This window comes from Bos taurus, chromosome 25 (assembly GCF_002263795.3).
Source record: "Bos taurus isolate L1 Dominette 01449 registration number 42190680 breed Hereford chromosome 25, ARS-UCD2.0, whole genome shotgun sequence".
Classification (NCBI taxonomy): Eukaryota; Metazoa; Chordata; class Mammalia; order Artiodactyla; family Bovidae; genus Bos; species Bos taurus.
In genome coordinates, this window is record NC_037352.1 from 17,258,922 (window position 1) to 17,275,940 (window position 17,019).

A 17,019-nucleotide genomic window follows, 5' to 3' on the forward strand; every position below is an offset into this window, starting at 1 on the left:
CAGCATGTAGGCTGGATCATGCAGGGGGTTGGTCTAGGACCATCCATTGCTCCCAGATCTTTAGGAGAAATGAAGGACTTGCAAATCAGTTGTCAGTCACATCTTCTGACCCAGAGATGCCTGTTCACTGTCACTGGGGCTAGCTCCTTGTCCTTGTTAGTCAGTGATTCTTTCTGGAAGGTTATCACCAAGCCACAGCAAGAGTGAATTCTTTTCTGTCTATCTTGGTTCCTTTATCTTTACAGTTCCTCACCTCAGAAAGGAGGATGTTTTATAATGAAAGTATTATTGTTAAAGGTGGCTTCCCTGGTGGCTCAGTGGTAAAGGATCCACCTGCCAATGCAGGAGCCACGGGTTTGATCCCTGGGTCGGGAAGATCCCCTGGAGAAGGAAATGGCAACCTGCTCCAGTATTCTTGCCTGGAAGATCCCTTGGATAGAGAAGCCTTGGTGGGCTACAGTCCATGGGGTCGCAAGAGTCGGACACAACTTAACGACTAAACAACAACAACAGATGTTAAAAGTGGGTCTTGAGAGAAGAGCATTTGTTTATCAGGGAAGGACTGTGGGGAAAGGAAGAAGGAATAGTTAGCGTTCAGGTAGAGGAGCCGGCCTGAGCAAAAGAGGGGATGTGTGGGATCATATGATGTATTAGGGATGAGGCCCTAATGACTGGTGAGTTTCAAACCTCCTGAGTGTGCTGGTCCCAGTCCTGATTCTGCTGCTTATGAGTTGTATGCTTTGGACTGATTGGCTGGATGGTGCCTCGGTTTCTCCATCTGTAAAGTGGAGATGATGGCGGTGGTTCCTGTGTTGGACTTTCTTTTTTTAATTCTTGGCTGTACTGGGTTTTCCTTGCTGTGCAAGGGCTTCTCTCTAGCTGCAGCTGTCAGGAGCTACTCTCTAGTTGCAGTGTGCATGCATCTCACTGCGGTGGCTTCTCCTGTTGCAGAGCAGGGGTGTAGGTGCGAGGGCTTCAGTGGTTGTGGTGTATGGGTTCAGTTGCCCCATTGCATGTGGAATCTTTCTGGACCAGAGATCCAACCCATGTCCCCTGCATAGCAGTCAGACTCTTAATTAAAAAAAAAAAAAAATTATTTAGTTGATTTATTTGGCTGTGCCAGGTCTTACTTGTGGCATGCAGGATCTTTTGTCTCCGTTACAGCACCTGGGATCTTTAATTGAGGCATGGGGCCAGGGGTGGGGTGGGGGCGGGCCAATCTTCCTTTCCTAGGGTTTGAATCCAGGCCTCCTGCATTGGGAGCACAAAGTCTTAACCGCTGCACCACCAGGGAAGTCCCTGTGTAGATTAACTGAGAGAAAGTGCTTGGGCACTCGGTCCACTGGCACATGGTGGCGGTTCAGAAAGATTAACTTAGTGTAACCATCCCTCACAAGATGAGAGTATGCTGTGGGGTTTAGGTGCTAACTGCATACAGTGCAGCTCTGCAGCTCCAGAATTCTGAAAGCCAGTTCTCATACTCAGAAGCTTGAGAAATCTGCAGGAAAGCTGTTCATTTCAAGACTGACCTGCTGAATTATCCTGAAAATAACAAATCTGCAGTTCCTCCAAAGATGAAACTTATAGTGAGAACAGTTAGAGCGAAATAGTGGTGAAAAGAATGATTTGTGTTCTTATCGTTAATAATAATGCTTTTTCCCTCCTATAGAATTCTCTCCCCCTCCTTTGTTTGAAAACATTTTTTCCTTCCAGTTTTTTTTTTTTTTTGAGATACGATTGACATACAGCACTGTGTAAGTTTAAGGTGTACAGCATAATGATTTGACTTAAATACAGCATGAACTGCTTACCACAGTAAGTTTAGTGAACACCCGTCAGCTCATATAAGTACAAAATTAAAGAAACTTTTAAAAGTATTTTTTCTTTGTGATGAGAACTCTTAAAATTTACTCTCTTAACAACTTTCATATATAACGTACAGCAGTGTTAATTATATTTATCATGTTGTACAGTACATACGTAGTACTTACCTTATAACTGGACGTTTATTCCTTTTGACTGCCTTCATCCAGTTCCTCCTCCCCCCATCCCTCACTTCTGGTCACCCCAAAGCTGACCTACTTTTCTAGGAGTATTTTTGTTTTTGTTTTTTTTAAACTATAATTGACCTACAACACAGCATGTCGTTCAGTCACCAAGTCATGTCTGACTCTCTTTGACCCCATAAACTGTAGCACGTCAGGCTTCCCTGTCCTTCACTGTCTCCCTGAGTTTGCTCAAACTCATGTCCACTGAGTCAGTGGTGCCATCTAACCATCTCATCCTCTGTCGCCCCCTTCTCCTCCTGCCCTCATTCTTGTCCAGCATCAGTGTCTTTTCCAATGATTCAGCACTTTGCATCGGGTGGCCATAGTATTGGAGCTTCAGCTTCAGTCCTTCCAATGAATACTCAGGGTTGATTTCCTAACTTGCCATACACAGGTACTACATCGTAATTTGCCATATTCCCTACACTGTGTGTTTCATACCCTTGACTCATTTACTTTGCAGCTGAAAGATTGTACCTCTTTATCTCCCTCCCCTAATTTCTCTCTTCCCCTCTCCACACTCCTGTCTGGCAACCACTTGTTTGTTCTCTGTATCTTACTTTATTTCCATTTCATGTTTGTTCATTTGTTTTCTTTTTTAGATTCTACCTATTTCTTTCCTCCTCTCAATGCATCCGCCCTTAAAAATCTAACTTTGTTTTACTAATTTTTTTACATCTTCATCTTGGAGAGCTGTGCTCACAAACCATGTCTTAAGCAAAAGCCCCAAACAAAGTTAGGTCAGATTCTTCTGTAAGACATACTATCCTCACACTATGCACTTTCCCTCATTGCACTTATTACTGTTGTTATTTAACAAATAAATATGTAAAGAATTGTACGCTTCCCTCCCCTGAAGAGTGTCAGCTCCACGAGGTCTCATCTTCCTTATTCCCTGTGCTGTGCCTGGCTCCTGGCACATTGCCTACTACATGGGCACTCAGTAAATGATGAAGGAATGAATGACACCACGTGGTAATACTGGTTGATAACTCTTTACAGTATTGATGAATGTAAAATGGTACCAAACCTTTTATGGTATGGACCTAACTCTTAAGCAACCCTGTTGTTCAGAAGAGTTTCATCAAAGTCCTCTTGGTAGGTTTTAAATAATTCATTTTCCTATTCATAGAAAAAAGAAAACAAGGTAAGCTCAAACATATGTCGAAGCTCATAGACATGTTGAATGCAGCCATTGTGCTGGTTTGGTCCATGAGGAACATGGGGATGCACAGAGGAGAGGCTAAAGCCAGCTGTTATGCAGCCCACTGGCTACTGTGAATTGTAACTACTGATGGAGGAAACCAGGGCAGTAGAATGGACGAGAAGATAATTTTGTATTTCTGCCTTTTGGAGAGTAAGGAGTGGCTTGTAATGGAGAAAAATGATCTCTATCCACTTAACAAGTCTTTGGAGTTTATGCTTAAGGTCATATTTATTTGTTCTGTTGACAAACCATCTTCTGAAGAACGTGTTTGATGTGACTCTTTTCTCTAACTTAAGGCCACTCTGGTGATTATGGATGAAGTAGGTTAATTTTGCTGTAACAGTTCACAGGTGGGCAGATGGCATGAAGTTTGTCTGAATGCACATGATCCATCCACCTTAGGGGAGGTAAGGGCTGGAATGGAACCCACAGAAAAGACTAGGGTGTGCCCCCCACCCCTTAAGTTCACTCAGCTCCTTACAATTGTAAATGCCTGTGATTTGGTTCCTCCTGCTAGTAGTTCTTGGCCATTTTTCACATGCAAACCACTGTGCCAAGCGTTGTGCTAAAACAGGAATTCATTTAAAGAGACTTCATGCTCACAGGGGAGAGTGGGTCTGTTTACAGTTATTGCAGCACGTGATGAGTGTCATGCAAGATGTTCATAACATGTACCAGGGAATTTTAGAAATGACCCTTGACTTGGAAGAGGAATTAAAAAAAAAAAAGAGTTGGCATTGAAAAGTCTGGAAGGTAAGGGGGATCTGTAGATGTTGAAGTGAGGCAAGGGGGTGGGAGGAGGGCATTCTGGCCTAGGCAACAGCAAGAGCAGAGGCCTAGAGGCTGGAAAAATGGTGCTTCTGGAAGGACTAAGTGGAAGGTCAAGTTAGGAAGACTAGTTGTTGAGAGAACTGAATTCCAAGCAAAGCAGTTTAGTTTTATTCAATACATGTTATTAGCTGGGTGGCTGATCTTTTTACAAAAGAGGAAACTGAAGCTCAGAGGTGTGCAATGACTTGCCCAGGAGCACCTAGCTAATAAGTGACTTCAAGTGCTCTTTCCACCACTGTGTTTCTCTATAGTTAGGTTGGTTCCTCTAAACATAATCTGGTGGGGTTTTTCTGTTGGTTTTTTTAAGTATTTATTTATTTGTGGCTGCACTAGGTCTTTGCTGCATGTGGGATTTCTCTAGTTGCAGAGCATGCAGGCTTTTCATTGCAGTGGTTTCTCTTGTGGTGGAACATGGGCTTTAGTAGCTGAGCACATGGGCTCAGTAGCTGTGGCTCTCGGGCTCTAGAGCGCAGGCTCAGTAGTTGTGGTACATGGGCTTAGTTTCTTGGCAGCATGTGGGATCTTCACGGATCAGGGATTGAACTGCTGTCCCCTGCATTGCAAGGCAGATTCTCAACCACTAGACCACCAGGTAATCCCCTAATCCAGTGTTTTATTTCTAAGGATTGAGAAACAACAATCCTTGGTGTGTGTGGTTACTAGAGACCAGTGAGTATAGACTGAATAGATAACTTATTTAGGAGACAGTCAGAATTAAGGTAAGGAATGCCTAATCCTTTCTGCTTAGGGAAACCCAAGCTTAATATCCACAGAAAGACCTTCACAGCTTCCTGTGAACTCATGCAGGGTCAGCAGTAAAGTGTGTTACCCTTGCAGGACCCAGAGATGTGAGTCAGGTGAAACATGGGCTGAGTGTGCTCGACTCGGAGAGAGGCTTTGCCTATCGGAGAAGAAGAGAGAACTTATAGGCACCTCCTATGGTGCTGCCGAAACTGAGAAGTCATCTGTGTGTCTGGGTGGACTTTTCACATTAAGAGTCGACATTCTGCATAAACCAGGTGGCAAAGTCAAGGGTAAATTAATGCATAAGTGTTACCACTGACAGTTTCATGTATAAGGTATTTAATTGTCCTTTGGCATTCATTATTTCTTTAAATTTTGCTCTTTACACGTATCATCAAAGCAATGGTCCTTAAATCCTCAAACTTAATTCCTGTAATGACAAGTTCTATTATAAAAACATAGTTTAGTAATAAATGGTATTGAATATCTATAAATAACTTGCCTATGGATAATAACTGGGCCATTTGGACTATGAGGCTTTAGCCAAAGACACCCCTATCACCTGGTGGTGGCACACCTTCATGGCAGACTGCCTTAGTCTGTTTGGGCTGCTGTAACAAAAATACCATGGACCAGGTGGCTTAATCAACAAACGTTTGTTGCTCACAGCTCTGGAGACTGGAAGTCCAAGATCAGGCTATGACTGATTCATTGTCTAGTGAGGACTTCCTGATTCATAGACTGTGATCTCATTGTGTCCTCACATGGCAGAAGGGAGGAAGGAACTCTCTGGGGTCCTTTTATAAGGGCACTAATCCCATTCATGAGGGCGACACCCTCATGACCTAATCACCTCCCAAAGTTCCTACCTCCTGATACCATCACCTCAGTGTTTAGGATCTCAGCATATGAATTGGTGGGGGAGAAACATTTAGTCCCATAACAGAGTGAGAGAGAGTAGACCACGCCCTGTTGTGGCATTTTATACGGTAGTTTCCACTGTATAGATATTGTCCAGTCCAAACTTAAACTTATCCAGAGACGGAAAATGCTGAAGACTGGTGAAAATGTTCAGCAGCGGAGCTGATAGGACTTGAGAGAGAGTGAACCGTTCTTGTAGCCTGAACCCTGCTTTAATAAGGTATACTCAAGGCACAGGAATCTTTCAACCACTCATGACATTTTTCCTTAAGAAACGTGATGTTTCCTTTCTTGACATTCCCTGGATTAGGACAGCTGTCCTTCTGAGTTGTCCAGGAGGGCATATGGTAGCTGAAGGTCTGGGAATGGAATGGGGTAGATTACTCTGAGGACTTGTTTAGGAGTTTATGACCCTGAAAAGTAGTAAAGATTTCCATTAGCACTGACTCACTGCACTGTTTAAAAAATAAAACGCCACCTCTGAAGGTGGCCTGCATTATCACTTCCTGATCCTCTCTTATGACTCAGGTACTGAGTCGTATTCTGTATTGACAATGCCAAGGACATAGAGGATGAACTTACTGTCAGAGATCACAGTTAAACTTGAGTTTTATCATGTATGACATGTGTTTGAGGAGACTGTCCTGTATCCTGTTGAAAAATAGACAGCCTGTACTTTATTTTAAATCTTAATGATTTTTATTTTAATATTCCATGCTCATTTGAAAAAAATTCTGACAATATAGAATTGCAGATCTTAAAGAAAGTAAAAAGCCCCCAGATAAAAGTTACTTGTTACTATACTCTTTCTCCTCACTTCTGAAAAGTCCACTGTTTACAGTTTGTATGTTTGTCTTGATTTTTTCCTTCTATATATCCATTTGAAAATGCCCTTTTATTCTCATACACTCTCTGCCTCTCTCCTCTATTCTTCTCCCTATATGCTCTTCTAATCTATCTATATTCTTATATAAACATGCAGTCCCACCAAGCCCCACCTTAGAAATGGGAATGTGACTTCCCCAGTGTTTTTCAACTTGCTTTTTTTGCTGATCAATAAATTTTGGCCCCTGTCCTCACACCTTCTTCCTGCCCACCATGTTCATACATGTAGATTCACCCCATTCTTTGTAATGATTATTCAGTATCTATTTCTTTTCTTTCTTTCTTTTTTTTGGCAGAGCAGGGTGGGCTATACATTATTTCCCCAAACCTCGCTTCCGTTTTTTTCCCCCAAACTCCTATTGAAAAACATTTGAACTCTTTCTAGTTTTTTGCTCCTATAGACAGTGAGCAACCTGCATCCTAACTGAGCATTTTGAAACTTTCTGACCATTTTCTGATTGACTTATACGTTCCTCTCTTAGAACCTGAAACCTTGTTCAGAGAGTCCTATGCAGAGCTTCAGTGCACAGAACAGATAGCAGTGGGGCTCCTCAGGTGGGCATGTGTGTGGGAGGCTGCTGGCCCCTTAGTTTCTGCAGGAGCTGGAAGATGCCTCAAAGCATAGGGTGAACAAAGCCTTTTCAAGCCTTGAGAAGAAATGAAGCTGTCTAGTGAGCATGCTTTAACTCCCTTTGTAGAGCAGAGAATCACTGACTGTGGAGTGCAGTGCAGCACCCGGAGCCCTGGGGGCCCCGGAACCTGTGTGTTACCCTCAGCCTAGTGCCTGGCCTTACGCAGACGAAGGGGGTGGGCGACCCTCAGGGCGTGACAGGGGTGCTAGAGTCCACAGTGATCCTTCCCCAGCTCTATCCTCAGCGTGCCCTGCTCTAGTAAAGAAGGAAGGGGCTACTCTTCAGAACGCCCTTTGACGTCCTGCCTGTCTACCTCACTGCCCCTTCTGTCGTGTACATTTCCGTGACTGAAAATTTTGTAATAAAATTGTATTGACTTTGCTAAAGAAAAATTATTTTTGGAAATCTATAAATAAAAATTCCAAAACAGTAACCTAGCAGTACATGAAAGATCCTGGTTTTCTTCGCTGTCAGCCAACACTCCTGGATAACACTTTGTAGTTTGGCATTATCTTGGAAATGGAAATGGCAACCCACTCCAGTATTCTTGCCTGGGAAATCCCATGGGCAGAGGAGCCTGGCAGGCTGTAGTCCATGGGATCACAAGGAATTGGACATGACTTAGCGACTAAACACAAAAACAACAAAAATACATGTGTATATATACTTCTTTTCTTATAAAGATAGTATCACGCTATATACAGTTGTATAACATTTTTCTTTAATATATCATAGGTATAATGTATTATACTTCAAAACATACCAAAGTATTATTCTCTTTATTAATGATATCATTTCCACAGTGTGGCAGTGCAATAATTCTTTAACTAGTCACTTATGGTTGAATGGAGAAGGCAATGGCACCCCACTCCAGTATTCTTGCCTGGAAAATCCCACGGAAGGAGGAGCCTGGTAGGCTGCAGTCCATGGGGTCGCTAAGAGTCGGACGCGACTGAACGACTTCACTTTCACTTTTCGCTTTCATGCACTGGAGAAGGAAATGGCAACCCACTCCAGTGTTCTTGCCTGGAGAATCCCAGGGATGGGGGAGCCTGGTGGGCTGCTGTCTATGGGATCGCACAGAGTCGGACACGACTGAAGTGACTTAGCAGTATGGTTGAATTGTTTTCAGTTTTTCTCCAGTCAAGCTAAATTGATGTAAAGAAACCTTCATGCATGGAGAACCGTTGACTCAGTTATTCTCAGTAGCAAGGCAGCATGGGTAATACAGGTAATCCCAACATACCCAGTTTACTAGTGCCTTCAGCTGAGCCCTTATTTTCAGCTTCTCCCAGGGTTTGCTAGTGGCAGATACTTTAGTGACCGTTCTGTAGTTTCAGTGGCTGTGTGTTTGGGTGTGTTTGATTTCTCCTCGTCCTGGTAGAGGGTTCTAGAATAACATCCTCCTTTGGTATTCTGCAGACCCTTTGACTCCCCAGGTTGGGAAACAAGAACTTGTAACTTCAAACAGAAAATCATCAAAAGTTCAATGCTAGGCCTCCCTGGGAAATAAGGAGGTAGCCTGCCCTGGCTGAATTTCATTGTTGCTTACTACTTCTATTTGCTTCTGGCAGAATGTCTCCGGATTAAACCTTTCAGAATGTGCCATTTGCTGTTAGAAAGTCATATTCTGCATTTAGCTGAAGGATTTAGAACGATTTTTTTCAAACCCATTGAATCATAAAATTCACTGGAGAAACTTGTTTCTTTAAAAAAAAGATGAATCAAATGATCAGGATGGTAAATTTGATGTTGTGTGCTTTTTATCTCTTTAAAAAAAAAATGGAGGAAAAAAGGAAATGGACCAAATACCACTTTTTGGCTGTAAAAGAGAACAAAAATGTGCTTTATATAGATGAAGGATTAATCTCCAAGACTGTTATTAAGTAGTGGGTGAGGAGTTGCACAATGGTGTCTACTGTATGTTAACTCTGTAAAAAGAGGAAGAAAGAAAGAAAAAATAAAAGGAAAACGTATTTGTTTCTGTATACTTGGAAGCATACCCAAGCAGCAGATAACAGTCTTTGCCTTTGAGAAGGGAAACTGGATGGCCAGAGGCAGGAGTGAGAGGAGAATTACGTGACTCTGTCAGTTATTGAAAGATAAATATATTTTTTTTAAGTTAGGTTTCTGAGTCTCTGTCTTGGATGGTCTGATTTAATATCATACATTTAAGGTGGAGCCTGGGAACCCATATATGTATTTTAAATAATAGCTTTATTGAGAATTGATTCATGTAGCATAAAATCCATCCTCTTAAGGTGTACAATTCAATAGTTTTTAGTATATTTGGAATTTTGTGATCATGGTCATTAATTCCAGAACATTTCCATCTCCCCAAAAGAAAACCCCAAATCCATTAAGCAGTTATTCCCCACTCTGCCAACCACCAGTCTTCTTTTTGTTTTGATGGATTTGCTCATTCCAGTCATTTCATATAGAGTCGTACAATGCAGATCTTTTATGACTAGCTCCATTCATTTAGCATAATGATTTTCAAGAGTCATTCACATGGTAACGTGTGTGTCCGTATATATGCAGCATCCATGTAGAACTGGAGGAGCCACCAAATTATTTTGCAATATGGCTTTACCATGTTCCATTCCCCTCAGATTGCAGATGGTTGTTTGGGGGCCTGGGAGCTGTATTTTTTTTTTTTTCTTACAAGGATCTTGTAAGGATTCTTATGGGATTTTTTCTTACAAGGATTCTTATGATCAAGCGGTTTTGGAAAACACCGTCTCTGAGAGTAGCACGGTCCCTCTTACTGTGACTGCTGGGATGGTGGCTGTGTTTCTCCTCCACCAGTGCCCCGCAGTGCTTGAAGGACATGCTGGTTACTGTGCAGGGAACAGCAGCAGAATGCCTGTCTGCAGAGCAGTCAGCACCCCAAGAAAAAGGATCTCAAACAGAGTGAACTCGGGTGAGATCAACCAGGCCTGAGTCTATTTTTTTCTTTGTTTTAATTTTTTTTTTTTTTGAAGATGAAATATGGAAAAGAAATCTAGGTATCCCTTGAAACCTCAGAAGATTCAGATGGAGGAAGGCATAGCATGGTGAAGCCAGTGCATATATTGGGTTGGCCAAAAAGCCTGTTCAGGTTTTTCTGTAAGATCTTATGGAAAAACCTGAATGAACCTTTTGGCCAACCCAATACATGCTTTTTCTTCCCCCAGTGGAACAAGGGTAATAATAGTCTTTATGAATTGGAATCTGATTTCTCCTTTTCCTAGAGGTCTTTAAAAATTTTTTTTAACCCATTTTATCTGTAATTGTCTTCTCTGACTTTTAATAGCCACAATGAGTCAAGTGTTACTATGTGCTGTAGGTTATATAGAAATAGAGGTATAATGTTGTATACATGAAAAACTCACATAATGTTATAAACAAACTTCAGTTTTTTAAATGTTATGTTATGATTATTCTGAACTCTAAACTATGAGAAGAAAACTGTTTTCATACACACTAGAATGGCACCCCACTGCAGTACTCTTGCCTGGAAAATCCCATGGACAGAGGAGCCTGGAAGGCTGCAGTCCATGGGGTCGCTGAGGGTTGGACACCACTGAGCGACTTCACTTTCACTTTTCACTTTCATGCATTGGAGAAGGAAATGGCAGCCCACTCAGGTGTTCTTGCCTGGGGAATCGCAGGGACAGGGGAGCCTGGTGGGCTGCCGTCTATGGGGTTGCACAGAGTCAGACATGACTGAAGTGACTTAGCAGCAGCAGCAGCAGCAGCAGCAGCAGCATTTGAGTTCTAATTACTAAGACAAAATTAAGAAGTCTCCTAGACAAGACTATATATGGGGCAAGTCTTCTGAGGTTAGACATCTGCTTTGGAGCATTTCCCGCCTCAACCCTTAAGTAAGTATTTCTTGTAGCTCCCTCCTCTGGATGGGGCTTCAGTGGGGCGACTGTGAGGAGCAGAGCACTCAGCACATAGTGGCCCCCTCCTTAATGAGTCATAATAAGGGGCACTTTTCTCAGGGCCACTTGGTAACAAGCACATAAATAGAATAAATAGTCTTTCAAGTTGTTCTGAGCAGAATTTTAGTTCCTGCCAAGAGAAGCTCTTCACCTTGTTTTCTAATGGACTTAATGTCCTCACCGGAAAGCGGTGCCTGTGGAGCCAGGAGGAAAATGCCAGACGTGGTGGAGTCCGGACCTACCTGTGCTCTCAGGGCGGGGGCAGGGGGTAATGTCAAGAGCAGGCTCAGCTCTTTTTTAAAATTTTTTTATTGTAGTTAAGTTTACACAACATGAAATTTACCATTGTAACCATTTTTGAGTGTACACTTCAGTGGCTTTAAGTACATTCACAACCCTGTGCAACCATCACCACTGTCTGTTTCCAGAACTATTTCATCATCCCAAAGAGAATGAAACTCTGTACCCGTTAAGTGATAATGTTCCCTCCTTCCCATTCTTCTTTATCTCTCAGAATTTGACCACTCTGAATACTTCATACAAGTGAAATCAGATACTGTTCGTCCTTTGGTCTGACCTATTTCGTTTCATTTCAGTTCAGTTCAGTCACTCAGTTGTGTCCTACTCTTGGTGACCCCATGGACTGCAGCACTCCTGTCCATCACGAACTCCTGGAACTTGCTCAGAGTCATGTCCATTGAGTCAGTAATGCCATCCAACCATCTCATCCTCTGCCGTCCCCTTCTCCTCCTGCCCTCAATCTTTCCTACCATCAGGGTCTTTTCTAATGAGTTGGTTCTTTGCATCAGGTGGCCAAAGTATTGGAGCTTCAGCTTCAGCATCAGCCCTTCCAACGAATATTCAGGACTGATTTTTTTTAGGATTGACTTGTTTGATCTCCTTGCTGCCCAAGGAACTCTCAAGAGTCTTCTCTAACACCACAGTTCAAAAGCATCCATTCTTCGGCACTCAGCTTTCTTTATTGTCCAACTCTCACATCCATATATGACTACTGGAAACACCATTGCCTTGACTAGACAGACCTTTGTTGGCAAAGTAATGTCCCTGCCTTTTAGTATGCTGTCTAGGTTTGTCATAGCTTTTCTTCCAAGGAGCAAGTGTCTTTTAATTTCAGGGCTGCAGTCACCATCTGCAGTGATTTTGGAGCCCCCCAAAATAAAGTCTGTCACTCTTTCCATTGATTCCACATCTATTTGCTATGAAGCGATGGGACTGGATGCCATGATCATAGTTTTCTGAATGTTGAGTTTTAAGCCAGCTGTTTCACTCTCCTCTTTCACTTTCATCAAGAGGCTCTTTAGTTCCTCTTCACTTTCTGCCATAAGGGTGGTGTCATCTGCATATCTGAGGTTTTTGACATTTCTCCCAGCAATCTTGATTCCAGCTTGTGCTTCATCCAGCCTGGCATTTCTCATGATGTACTCTACATATAAGTTAAATAAGCAGGGTGACAATATACAGCCTTGACATAACTCCTTTCCCCATTTGGAACATTTTCAAACTTTGTCCATACTTCTAGCACATGTAAGAATTTCCTTCCTTCCTAAGGCCTTGTAATACCCCTTTGTGTATATGTACCATGTTTTGTTGGGCTTCTGCTGTGACACTAGTGATAAAGAACCTGCCAGCCAGCGCCAGAAACATAAAGGGACTCGGGTTCTATACCTGAATCGGAAAGATCCCCTGGAGGAGGACTTGGCAACCCTATCCAGTGTTCTTGCCTGGAGAATCCCATGGACAGAGGAGCCTGGCAGGCTACATTCAGTATGTAGGGTTGTGAAGCGTCGGACATGACTGAAGTGACTTAGCATGCACACACATGTACTGTGTTTTGTTTATGTGTTCATTGGGTTGTTTCCACCTTTTGACTTTGTGAATATTGCTGCTGTGAGCATTCATGTATAAATATCTGTTTGAGTCCCTGCTTTCATTTCTTTGGGGTAGACCCCTAGAAGTGGCATTGCTAGTAGATGGTAATTCTATGTTTACCTTTTTGAGGAATCACCAGGCTGTCTTCTACAGCAACTGCACCAGTTTAGATTCCCACCAGCAGTACGTAAGAAACTTCAGTTTCTTTGCTAACACTTGTTATTTCCTGGCTTTTGTTTCTGTTTTTTGTTGTGGTGGGCATGCTCATGGGTGTGAGATGATATTTCACTGTGTTTTTGATTAGCACGTCTCGTGATGAATGATTTGAGCATCTGTTCATATGCTTGATGACCATTCGTGTATTTTCTTTGGAAAAAAATGTCTATTCAGGGTAACCTTTAGTCAGGTAACTTGTTTTCTCATTGTTGTAGAATTTCTTTTTGTGTTCTGGATGTATGACAGCTAGCATTTGCAGACTTGGGTTTCTGTTAAAAAACGCAAATCTGATTGTATTGCTCAGCGTTTGTGCTAGTAATGGCCTTTAAATTCTGCTCAGCTCAGTCTTTTACCATCCATGGGTTACTTTCACCTGGCCACTCACTTTTTGAGCTTGGCTTGTTATCTGGGTGTGGAAATAATTGTACCTTCCCCATAGGCCTGCTTGAGGACTGAGAATGTAAGTTGCCTTAAGACACAGCCTAGGAGTTCCTCTGGTTTCCATGAATAGTGGCACTTACTACTGTCTGGAGGCCAAGGCAGAAGATCCTGCAGCTCTGACTCTTTCTGGGAGGTTCATCTACCAGAACCCCTATATTAGGATGAGATCAGCTGCTCTGCATCCCCCTTAGAGCAGAGCACAGAGCAGGTTCCCAGCGGATCGGTGTTAACGAGTGTGATCACATTGGGCTCACCACCACACTGCGTGTTGTCAACTCTTGACCCTCTGTATTGATGAACGTGCTAGGGTACCACTGCAGGGTCCCAGAAGCAGCCTGGGAGGCAAGTTTCTGGAGCAGAGGGAACTTCAGGTAGTAAACCTGGTGTCTTTCCGTATTGTGATTTTTTCCCCCCTTTGGAAGAAGGAAGAGAAGGCAAAACCCCACTCTCCAGCTTCAGACGCAGACTCTTCTCATTAAGGGCTGGCCTCTGTCCCCGGCCAGCCTGGGCGTCTCTTGTTGCATCTGCCCCTCTGCTGCGCTGGCTGGGCTCCAGTTTGAACTCGGGGTGCTGCTGGCCAGAGAGCTGTTCTCTCTGCATCACTGCAGGCCATTTCAGAGTGGAAGTGTATTTGGACCATGCAAACGTTTGATCTTGTCGGGTAGTTTAAAATTTCATTTGTCGGGTCAGTGTTCTGTCTGCTTTGACCCTGAGGCTCTTTCTCATGGTTAATACTTTGGCAGTTCTAGAAGGAACTGTCTCTCTCCCTCTCCATCTCACTGCCCCCCTCACCTCCAATCCTCCCCCTTCACCCCTTCCTCCCGCTCTGTGTCCTCCTGTTGCTCCCTCTTTCTCTGCACCCCACTTCCTCTTCATCCCTCCTCCTCTCTTCCCCCATCCTCTTCCTTCCTCTCACCCTTGGAGGTCTTCTTGGTTTATAGACTATTACATATTTCTTAAAATGCCTTCATTTTCCAGATGATTCCCTGGAACTGTCACCTAATCAGAGGTCTTTAAAGCTATATGCGCGTGTGTGCACGCACACACACTTTGCTTCAGACATTTCCATTGTTATTTCCTCAACAAATACAGCATGCATTAGAGTAGATTCAGACAAACCAAAGCTTGACCTGGGCTCCACCAGCGTGGCTGGACCCTCCTGCATGCATTGGCTCTGTCATAGGACCAGGCACGTCTTGTTCCACAGCTGTGGAGTGGGCCTTCGGACAGCACTGTCCTCCTGGGCTGGACAGGAGGGTTGACCGAGCCAGTTCAGATGAAGCCTTCAATCCCTACAACTGACTTCTGTACTCTCTGTGATAATTTGCTGTGTACTTTTTTTGCTTACTATCTAAAGCCAGTTTGACTGAAATTCTTGGAGCCAAATTGCTCCAAGAAAGAAGGAGGAGAAGAGAAGAGCTGGGAGGCAGCAGCAGCGCCTCTAACCCAAATGTTCCACTGAGTCAGTCACGGTGCAGAAACCCTCTTCGAAGACCCGCCAGCTGTCTTGGGCCCTCGGTGTGGCCTGACTTCCACATACCTCTCTCAGGCTTGGCTTCTGGGCTGCGTGAAGAAGAAAGCAGACCCTGAATTTTTCGACATTCTCATATGTGGACTTCTCTTCTGTCTTGCAGCTGATGCCTTTTTCAAAGCCGCCATAAGCCTCGTTCCAGAAGTTCCCAAGATGATTAATATTGATGGAAAGATGCGGCCCTCAGAATCATTCCTTCTGGAATTCCTCTGCAATTTCTTTTCTACATTATTAATAGTTCCGGTACGTTTCCCCAGAAGACCTGTAGGTGATGTCTTTCTTTGACCTGTTTTATATACATTCTTTGCCCTAGAAGTGCAGGGATGTTCTATCTGTATCTTTGTTGGTTTTGTAGTCAGATATTTGCATTTCTCAATGCATTTCTATTCATCTATGTCCAGGGTGTATAGTCAAGGCTCTCTATATGGCGAAAGAGGTACTACTTGTTCAGGGCTCGAGCCACTGGATGAACAAAACACCCAGGGTGAAATCCCTTCCTTCCAGCTCTGCAGTGTCAGGTGATTCTGTAACATCACCAGGCTGCAGTTTCCTCATTTACAAAATGGGCATAATAATAGCATCTACATGTCTAGGTTGAGGTGAGGATTAAGTGAGCAAATATACGTAGGTGGTTACAACAGTGCCTTGTGGTGTGCTTAGTCACTCCGTCATGTCCAACTCTTCATGACCTCATGGACTGCAGCCGGCCAGGCCTCTCTGTCCATGGGGATACTCCAGGCAAGAATGCTGGAGTGGGTTGCCATCTCCCTTCTCCATCAGTGCCTTTGTACATAGTAAGCACTTGAAGAGGTAATGGTGATGTTATTTTGATGGCAAAGACCAGAATACACAACAAGATAGTGAAAGTCAAAGGGCTATTGTTGGAAGATGCTGGGGTTTCTTGTGGAATATAGGGAATGAGTAGTCAGATTTGGGCTGGAAGGAATCAGGGGCACTCCCAGGATCCAGCATTAGGGCCCTCACCCTAGTTGGGGTTCTTAACTTGGGGTCTGCCTAACCCATGGGGATCTGGCAGAGCAACCACGAATTCAGATGAAAAAAAAAACCCTTTTTTTTTTTACAAACCTCAGTGAAATTTAGCCTTTCACTTCATTACAAATCACAGGCAATGAACCACAGTACTAGTTGTAGTAACTGGGACTTTGTCACCAAAGTAATCAGCAGTATGTTCACATAACATTTCAGGTGTGAGAGATATTTTAGAGGACTATCTACATGTTTCCTTCCTTTACAAGTGCAATAGTTATTAGGCCCATTGGCTAGGTCTGTTATTTAAATGTATTCACCAAGAAGTAATAGATTACAGTATAACAGATACGTTGAAAAAATATTTTGACAACTGTATTTTAGCATAATTGATTTCCTTTGTGGTCTTATGTATTTTATTTTCTGCTTTAGAAATAGAACTCTGAGCTGTGTGTAGGCTTCACCAGGTCATAAAAAGTCCAGGCACAAAATGGGTTGGCTCATGGTGAAGCCAAATGTGTGTAGGAACCACGGATGCCCATCCCCACTTCCGTACTGAGAGTCTCACTCCCTAGGTAAGATTGGCCCTGGAATCAGCATGTTTGAAAGCTTCCTTGAGTCAAGTATAGGTGGTCCTAGGACCACACTTTAAGAAACGTCCCTCTGGTCTCAGGCCATGAACCATTCAGCTCCCACAGGTATGGGCTTACTTTGGGGTGATGAAAATGTTCTAAAATTGTGATGATGATTGTGAATA

The 17,019-nt window shown here is 43.3% G+C and overlaps 1 protein-coding gene across 5 annotated transcripts in view; it reads left to right on the forward strand.

Moving 5' to 3' along the window:
- Positions 1 to 17,019, forward strand: part of VPS35L (VPS35 endosomal protein sorting factor like) — a 138,056-nt gene that overhangs the window by 99,866 nt on the left and 21,171 nt on the right. For 4 of the 5 annotated variants that reach the window (XM_005224756.5, XM_059881382.1, XM_005224755.5 and 1 more), the window contains one exon: positions 15,379 to 15,518. In XM_005224756.5, the coding sequence (XP_005224813.1) occupies positions 15,379 to 15,518 (140 nt within the window). Of the gene's footprint in view, positions 1 to 15,378; positions 15,519 to 16,694; positions 16,838 to 17,019 lie in introns of all 5 variants that reach the window. The other variant, XR_003032540.2, reaches the window with a different exon arrangement.